General features: G+C 34.8%; 1 protein-coding gene across 1 annotated transcript; it reads left to right on the top strand.

The window, feature by feature from the left end:
* The first annotated feature begins 962 nt into the window (after window positions 1-962).
* Window positions 963-7,867, top strand: LOC150089649 (threonine synthase-like 2). Its single transcript, XM_090390063.1, has 3 exons — window positions 963-1,192; window positions 3,225-3,416; window positions 7,740-7,867. The coding sequence occupies exons 1-3, from the start codon at window positions 970-972 to the stop codon at window positions 7,865-7,867; spliced, it is 543 nt and encodes a 180-aa protein (XP_090246189.1). The 5' UTR covers window positions 963-969.
* The last annotated feature ends 1,639 nt before the right edge of the window (window positions 7,868-9,506 follow it).

Raw genomic sequence — 9,506 nt, 5'->3', positions numbered from 1 at the left:
TGTTTGCGGGGTGATACCGTGTGCCACTCTCTCGTCAGATAAGCTGACGTCCAGAATCGCTGCTGAGACTGAATCTACTTTCATCAGTAAAGAGTACATTATGTAAAGATTTAGTGGTTGTAACCTTTAGAAATAGTGTTGGTCCTTAAGTTTTGCACATTAGTGTATTATTACAGTTAGCTGATTGATAGTTTTAGTTGAACCAAAAATATTATTATTAGTAAACGGTGCAAGTAATATGGTGCAAGGAAGCCTAAGGCTTATGCTGCACTAGCTAAAAAAAAAAAAAAAAAATTCTGAATTAGCCTGAGAGAGAGAGAGAGAGAGAGAGAGAGAGAGAGAGAGAGAGAGAATCAGAAGGGAATCACCAAGAAAGAGAAGAATGATGATATCCAGCTCAGATCCCTGGATGTCCCAAGCCCATATTCACCAGATGTGAGCCCCTGGGGTTTATGAAATTCAAAATATTATGCGTATATTAGGAAGTTCTAGAAAATCCACGGCAGCAAAAATTACATTACCCTGGCATTTATAGATGGCTTCCGTAAATGCCCGATTTCACTTCTTTAGAGTTCGTTTTTTGTCTCGATTTTCATCCCTCAAAATCGGTCACTGCAGCTTTGACCCCTAACGAAAAACTGGGGTATCCTTTGGCCGCAGATTAGTAAATCTGTATCCTTTGACTAACCTATTTCAGAATATACGAATTTACAGATACTTTATACTAAAACGCTTTAAGGGTTAGTTATTTGCCTTGGCGAACTCACTAGTCCCACTAACATAGTTTCATTTTATCGTGAACTGACTGTTGGCTGATTTTCCGATTACTTCAATTAAATTTTTCAATTATTGAACTTTGAGACTTCTCAGTTTATTACGTACAGTACTTCGTGATTACCAACTGAAAGTGGCAGTAGAACTCGCAAGTGATTTTCTAATTGGCATTAAAGCTTGAAGTGATTGTGTAATATGAGATACAAGAGTACACGAGGCGATATAAAATCAAAAACTTTTGAAGAAGTTTTGTTTGGGGGATATATGTTAGATGGTGGGTTGGCAGTACCAGAGAATGTACCGTTTTTATCATTACATACGTTGAAACAGTGGTCGTTACTTTCCTACACGGAAATTCTGGAGGAGATTTTGAAACTTTTTATTTCAGAACAAGAAATATCAAGAGAAGATATCCATGGTTTGTATTTTATATATGTTGCTTGTACGTTCTAACTATTTCAGTTGAGAATGCTGAAGATGTGGGTGTATTCTGGCTGAAAAGAATTTCGATGCCGATATCACTTTCCACCCCGTTTCTAATTTGACACGGAGCGATTAACATATAATAGTAAAGTTTATAGTCGCATATGCTTAACATTTTAATAAATAAATAAACGCTCGCATGTTGTTCCTCTGCCCTCCGATTATCATGCACAGATATGGTAACTGAATTCGAAGTTTAACAAAATGTGTCAGCTAATTTTGGGGTCGTGGCCAAAAATGTTTTCATGCCACTGGTTCAGTCATACTAGAGTTGATAACGCCATCAAAACAGTTGTTAAAACGATGGTACTGTATTAGTACGAGTGTTTTTTTTTTTTTTTTTTTTTAAATACAGAAAGAGTTGTTATATACGTTCACACGCATAAGAGATCCAGTGGCAGCAGGTGAGAGGGTCATTGCTTCCCGAGCAAACTCTTATTATTATTAGCCATGTGGTGCAAGGAAGCCTGAAGCTTATGCTGCAACAGCCAAAAAAAACTCAATTACCCCGAGAGAGAAAGAGAGTGAGAGAAAAAAACCAAAGAGTCAGAAGTAGAAGGGAATCACCAAAAACGAGAAGAATGATGATATCCCTGTGTGCTTTTCAAAATAAACATTTTTTTTTTTTTTTTTGATGAAAAAGCAAATAAAATTAAAATGTATAAAAATCGAAATTTCAATTCTGTCTAGGGAAAGAATTTTGGAAGTTAGGTGCAGAATTAAAATTTCGATTTCTAATATGAAAACTTGATTAAAATGCTCAAAGAGAGTAACAAATTCACAAAGAGGTGTAATCATCCCATTGTATAAGGCCATGGTTAGGCTATTTCTGGAATACTGTGCACAGGTTTGGAAATCTCATTTTATAAAATATTATCTGCTGGAAAGGGTTCAAAGAAGAGCAACAAGGTTAGTTGGGAGTACAAAAGGATATCCCTACCAAGAAAGATTGGGGTTCTGTAAATTGAAGTCTGGAAACTAGGCATCTCTATGGTGACCTGATGAAGCATGTCTTTAAAAGTGTTAAGTAAACTAAATGCTGATGGTATCTGTACACTTCTTCAGTTCAGTTGTTGGAATAAAATTTTGCCTAGTTTGTGGAGTTAGGTAGTGTGAATTAATTTTTTTTCATAACATAATGTTAGTGGCAGTTGAAGGAAAGATTATATATTGCAGAACTGTTTCATGGACCAACAAAAAGTTTTAAGGATTTATCTCTTTCAGTTGTGGGCCAGTTATTTCATTATTTTCTGAAGAAAAAGCAATTCCAAAGGACAGTTTAGACAAATTGGAAGGAATGTGCAAATGATGTTTTTTTCTGGGGAGGGTTATTTTGATATAAGCTTTGCTTCCTTACATCATATTACCAATAACTAACTGTGTGGTTTGTTTATTGATACAGCAAATCCTATCCAAATGCAGGTGCCTCTGCTGACAGATAAACTTATAGATAGCAATAATTATCTGAATTTGATGTTTTATGGATTCTGTGACTAGTCCACTTAAATTTCTTCATAACAACTGTTTTACCATAATTCCAGTTCATTAGAATTAATATTTATTAGTAGGGCAGGAATTCTCTCAAAATAGATACTATGATTTTAAATACGGATTGTAATAAAAAAAGAATGTTCTCCTCCTTCCCTCTCTCCTTTTCTACAGCTAGAGCTGCACCATTAACTATTTAGTTGTTTAATAGGTTACTTTTATCTTTCATTTAACACATTAAAATATTTCAGAAATTAAATGCCAACATATAAAATATATATGTAAAATAAATTGAACTGTTTTTCACTGTTCAAGTTTACAATTTTATTGGTGTATTAGCGATAAAGGCCAGGACAATTTTTTTCTGCTGTATTACACATGAATGTCACAATTATAAAATATTTTGTTGTTATTGTTGTCTATATGTAAACACTGCACTCACTTTAAAAACATTACTACTTTTTTTTTTTTTTTTTAAGATATAGTCATTGCATCGTTCCAGAAGTTTGATGAAGACATTTTACCTATTGCTCAGTTGAATGAAAGATTATATATTGCAGAACTGTTTCATGGACCAACAAAAAGTTTTAAGGATTTATCTCTTTCAGTTGTGGGCCAGTTATTTCATTATTTTCTGAAGAAAAAGCAAACTCATTTATCCATAGTAGTTGGTAAGTTAACTTACATTTAAAATTTCTTGATGTGTATTTAGAAATTTTTTTTTCTAGATAAATTTGAAATTATTTAGAAATGATTGAAATATCAGGTACATAGAGCCAATAATTAAATGTTACTCTTTCAGGACTCTCAACATTTAATTTTTCTCACTTTTAGTCCATTATTATTATTATTAAAAATACAATATTCTTTTCTTTTTTTATATTATATATATTTGTATAAATATTTAGTAGTTTAAAAATATCAAGATTGTTAACTGTGTTAGATTTGAAGTATTGGTAATTGCTTTTCTTGGCAAACTGAACAGTTACTAATTGATGGATGTCGGGCTAACAATACATAGAGAAATGGGAGATGAGCTCCAATCCCTTCAGCTTATCTTTAAGCATAACTTAACCTTTTTCACTATTTTGAGTAACTTCTAGAAAAAATATCTGAACAAATTGGTATTTATTAGCTGTTAAGATTAAGAAAATAACATATTGAAAAGCCCTCATACATGATAATATATGAGGGCTTTTCAATAAAGAATGATCATAATTTTTCATGAACAACTATACTGCTTACTATTTCTAGCTAATTTGCAGAATTTAAGACCAAACCAAGGTGCATCACATAGCAACTGCACAGATGTGTCATCTCAAGAAAACATCAGCTGAAGTGTATGAAATTTTAAGAGGCTTATGGTAAATATTACTCTTCTATATAGCACAGCTGACAGATGGTTTAGAATGTTTAAAGATGGATGTGATTCTTTCACAAAAATCTGTGGTTCTGAAGCTATTGTGAGAGAAGATTGTTGTATAACAGTAACACAGCTGGCAGAGATGTTGAGAATATCTGTAGGAAGCATGCACGGCATTTTCCATGACCATTTGCATGTGATACTTGTTTGTGCATGGTGGGTTCCAAGACTACTTACACCTGAACAACAGCAAGTTTGCATGGAGATTTGTCAGAAGCTGCAACAGATAGTTACTGAAGAGATGGTGAGATTCTGTCAAAACATAATGGTGGATGAGACATGGCTTCATCATTTCGACCCAGAGAGTAAGCAACAAAGCTCTATTTGGAAGTCTATGTCATTGCCAACACCGAAAAAAGCCAAATTTGTGACTTCTGCAGGAAACGTTATGGTCATCTCTTTTTTTGACATTCAAGGAATGGTTTACGAGCATGTTGTGCCATGTCATACGACCTATACAGGACCTTTCTACAGGTCTCTACTGCACACTTTTCAGGATCATATTCATCACAAACAACCACAATCAGCATCCACATATTGGCTACCAATATGTGAATGCTGATTAAGTACTTAACAAGCATTAATGTTAAATGCGTTTCTCATCTGCCCTACAGCCATGGCCTTGCACCCTGCGATTTTTTTTCGTTTCGAAAGTTAAAGGAGCAGCAAGGAAAACATTTACACTCATCAGAGGAAGTTGTAATGACATCGGAGTCAGTTCCCAAATGCATGTCAAAAAATGCTTCTACCCTGTGTTTGAAGAATAGCAGAAATGTTTAAGTAAATGCATAGTGCATTTCATTAAATGGGGACTACTTTGAAAAGGGCCATCAAAATATGGATGACTAATAAAGGTATGTCTTGAAAAAAAAATTATGATCATTCTTTATTGAATGGTCCTCGTATAATTTTAAGATAACAAACATTTTAAAGGGGGGGAAAATACTCCATGAAACTAACAATATGTCATGTTAAAAGCAAACTAAGTTTACATAAATGGTCTGAGCATATATACTGTATTTAGAATAATAATTTCAGCTTTAGGATAAAGAATAATTTGGACATTAGCATTTGGACATCCTGCTGTAAATGCCCCACATACAGCAGCATTTACACATTAAAAGCAGCAATGCCCTACAGCAACAATGTGCAAATGCCCCAGCAAAATCAAAATGATAACACTAAGTATTTAAATATATCTAAATTTAAATTTTGCTTAAACAATTGCATTTTTCTCAACAGGATAATTGTTCCAATCATCAGATTAGTCTGAAAATATCATTGGTGTACATCTAAATGAACATAAGCCGATTTTATTTGAAGGGGGAAAAAACCAAGAAACATAATGGTTATATGGGATGTTTTCTCCTCAGTAAGTGTATTTAGTTGTACCAATTATACAGTTTCAGTTCTGAACCTCTCCATGCTACAACCATTGTATTATTATTATTTATTTATTTTTTCTTTAGATAAAAGCTGATTGCATTCATTTCAGAAGTACACTGATGATGTTTTTAAAAACCAAGGACAGGAGACAACTTTCCCTCTGAGAAAAAAAATAAAATAAAACCATTTGATTAAGCAGATTTTAAATTTAGAAATCTTAAAATCTAAACAATAATGTCTAATTTTAACATCAAATTCAATAATTTTAGCTCAAATATGACAAAAAAGTCCACATGACTAATGGTTTAAATCTAAAAATGAGCAAAATAGATCAGTGTCTTTTAATTAAAACACCCTCTATATACTGTGTTTTTTTTTTTTTTTTTTTTATGTGTAACCTATTCAGTAGCAAGAGCATACATTATTTTTTTCATTTTATTCATTTGTTGATTGGCGGACCCCAGGTTTCCCCCCATTAGCTGCAGTTTAACATCATGTGGAGATAGCAGATTAACTATGTAACTACACAAAATTATCTACAGAACAATCAATAATATCTGTAGTTCTATATACTATTTCTAATAGGTTAACACTCATAAAATACAAGAAGGATCATCTTAAGTAAACAACTTAACTAGCCGGATGGCTAGTAGAATGGCTAAAATATATTTAAATACATCTTCAAGTCGAACACAAGGCAGAGCAAGAAGTTAAAAATAGAGTATATTACTCAAATCTCAACAACTTTATCACAACACTCTCAGTGTGATTAGACATCAGATCATCAAAGCTAATTAAACATAACCATACATTATCAAAGCACATACAGCTCAATTAATTAGTTTAAATATGCATATACCACACTAAAACCTTACACAAAAGGCATAAGGCTACAGCAATAATAACAGTGACATTACCAGCATTAATTACTAAACCAAAGAATGATTGACCTTAGGATTAAGTGACAGCAGAGGAACTACATCAACCTCCAACTAATACCCAGGAATTTAAAATTGAATCTTCACAGTCGACTTGCAACTTCCAGAAGTAAAAGTTTGCAAATAAGACTCACTTATGTCTTCCAGAATGAAAGTTCATAAGAAAGCAGACATTAATGATTACACATATCTGACACTTAATCCAGTCAGGGCATAAGCTAGACCAATCAAACAATATATACAGTAAACAATACAACCATACATTAAGTCCAGTTCTCAGGGACCAATAACAATTACAAATCCACTATATTCCGGCAGCTTCCAACAAGGTGAAAATTCACAAGCACGAGTTTTCCAAGCAGTAAGTTAAAACCAAAACGATCAACAACAATACAACATTTACACTATAAAAACATTTATAACAGATATGGTATAACAGATATCATCATTTATAACAGATATGGTAGGATATTTGCAATATTCCAACAATTACCAATTATACAACAGACTTTCTTGTGACTTCCAGACTAGGTGAAAGTTCATAAGCCATGTACCTGTAGCTTCCAAACAAGGTGAAAGTTCACAAGCACATCTTTTCTATAATAACAACAATCTGTTCCACTGAGAGCAAAAGTGCATAGCGGATCAAAGTGCACAGCATAAACAGGACAAAAGATGCTATCTACTAGATTCTAAGCAGAGAAACACAAGCAGTCAAGTATATCGTTAAGATGCATGTTAGGAACAACTTGTGTTATCAGAGTTCAGTATAACTGTGAAGTTCTCATTAAATTAAAGAGACACTGATTGACACAGAAACTCTCTTCTTTTGAAAGCTCTGCCAGCAAAAGAGTTTAAGATGATAAAAACATTTTCCATTTGCACCAAGGCCCTTTTCACAGCTGGGGAAAAGTTTGGAACTGACTGACTCCAGTTTAGTCCCAAGATCACAATAAGATGGATAATCAATGAGTACATGGTCAGCAGATTCAACAGCTCCACAAAGACAAAGGGGAGTGTCAGAGAGACCAAATTTAAACAACTTATTTAAATTACCATGTTCTGTTAGAAGAAACATTCCATACAGACTTGGTGACATCCAGAGCAGATCCTTTTTTGAGAAACTCTTTCACCTCAGTAAAAAATTCTCTCGTTACAGAGCCGATCGAAGAAGACCAGTCCTGTTGCCACAAGGAGACAAAATGAGTATGCAGTCTCTTCTTTTCACTATTTAAACTTTTCTATAGGTTTAACTGAACACCACCAAAGGATAGAGGGATATTCCTTCTCAAATGAAAAAGAAGGTATCCATATTGTATCTCGTACTGAATTGGGAGTTTGCCAAGTAGGACCTGTAAGGCAGCACTGGATGTAGTTTTACAAGCCTGTGACATCAAAAGAAGAGCAGATCTTTGAGCCTGTTGCAGTTGATTAATAATCCCGACTTTGTTAGCGTGAAACCCCCAAGCTCCAGCACCATAGGAAATAATTGCCAAGAAGATGCAGTTATAGTAGAGACACACGTATGTCCTTTAATTCCCCAATCTCGTTTCGTAATCTGCCTTAGTTTTACCATCAGAACCTTACATTTATCTTTGACATACTTCACACGTGGTAGGAAACTTCGATGGTCATCCAGTAGTATGCCCAAATATTTAACCGTAGAACTATAGTGTATTACCTTTCCATTATATTTGATTGCAGATGGATGATTAGGAGCCATCCTTCCTTTTGGAAGCATCTGGAACATTTTGGCAGACGAAATTTGAAGTTTATGAGTTAGGTCCAGTTGGATAATTCCACTAATACCGAGTTTGCAGTGTCCTCCGGTTGTTTTCTAGAATTTCCGCTGATTAAGATAGTTAGGTCGTCGGCATACGCTACCATTCGAACATTAGAGAAAATTTTTACTCAGCCACTTATCAAAAACGATGTTCCAATACAGGTCGCCCAAGAATGACCCTTGTGGGCAGCCTCTGGTAACAACTCTCGAGGTCTCATTTAAGCCACAACTTACTTTGATGAAATGGTCAGAAAAGTAACTCCTGAAGGTACAAAATAAGGGCATAAAAACCTGGGCCTCTTGGAACCCCTTGAGGACACTTTGCCACCAAAGAGTGTCAAAGGCCCCCCCTTGAAGTCCACGAAGAGACCCAGCAGGTATTTAGAGGACTTCTGGTCACAGTGTTCAAGCAATTTATGTTTGGCATCTTCGGTTCCACGTCCCTTCACAAACTCATACAGACAAGGAGAAGAAAGCCCTCTAGATGAATAAGCAGCAATAAGTCTTCTGGCAATGAGTTTTTCAAAGGCTTTTCCCATTGGCCTGTAGGAGAGAGGATCATTAGCCAGTTTTTGAGGACCTTTAATGAGAATTTTCAAAGTGGCTATCTTCCAAACCTTTGGGAAAAGACCAGCCCGTAGACAGGAGTTAAAGAGAAAGATTAATACATCAGGTATAATTCTCCAAGCTCTTTTAAGGATTTCCACTTCCAGTCTGTCAAATCCAGGACACTTCCCAGATTTCAAGCTCATAATAGCACAATCCACCTCATCCTCAGAAAAAGGCAGTTCAGTAGAGGGGCCAGAATAATTCAAGTTTTCCTCTATAAGAGTAGACTGTTCTATATTAACGATTAAGCCATCATCTTGATGTATGATGACATCCAATATTTTATTTATCAACTCAGAACCATCATCAGGGCATATTGATGTAAAAACCTCACCAGGAGATAATTTATTGTTAACCAATTTATAAACTAAACCCCACAGGTTAGTGTTTCCCTGAGAGTTTACAAGGCCTTCCCACGAAGCTCTTGTGTTTGTAGATCTCTTGGTGGTAACATCTTCACGCATTAAAGCATACATTATTATAAAAAAAATATGTTTTTAGCATTGCTTTCAAATATGTCTTTGAGATGTCCCACATTATGTGATATGATGCTTTTAAAGGGCAGCTGTGGTTCCATCTGTGTTTCTAGCAGACATAAACCAAAGCATGTGGTTGCTTCACA

This window comes from Mastigoproctus giganteus, chromosome 2 (assembly GCF_048544385.1).
Source record: "Mastigoproctus giganteus isolate SK-2022 chromosome 2, ASM4854438v1, whole genome shotgun sequence".
Classification (NCBI taxonomy): domain Eukaryota; kingdom Metazoa; phylum Arthropoda; class Arachnida; order Uropygi; family Thelyphonidae; genus Mastigoproctus; species Mastigoproctus giganteus.
Note: the sequence above shows the minus strand (reverse complement) of the source record. Positions and strands in the feature narration are given on the sequence as shown.

Excerpts from the sequence above, each read along its gene's own strand:
- LOC150089649 (XM_090390063.1), top strand. The coding sequence starts at position 970 with ATGAGATACAAGAGTACACGAGGCGATATAAAATCAAAAACTTTTGAA. Across the intron at positions 1,193-3,224 it reads ATCAAGAGAAGATATCCATG|ATATAGTCATTGCATCGTTC; the intron begins GTTTGTATTTTA and ends TTTTTTTTTAAG. Across the intron at positions 3,417-7,739 it reads TCATTTATCCATAGTAGTTG|GTTTAACTGAACACCACCAA; the intron begins GTAAGTTAACTT and ends ACTTTTCTATAG.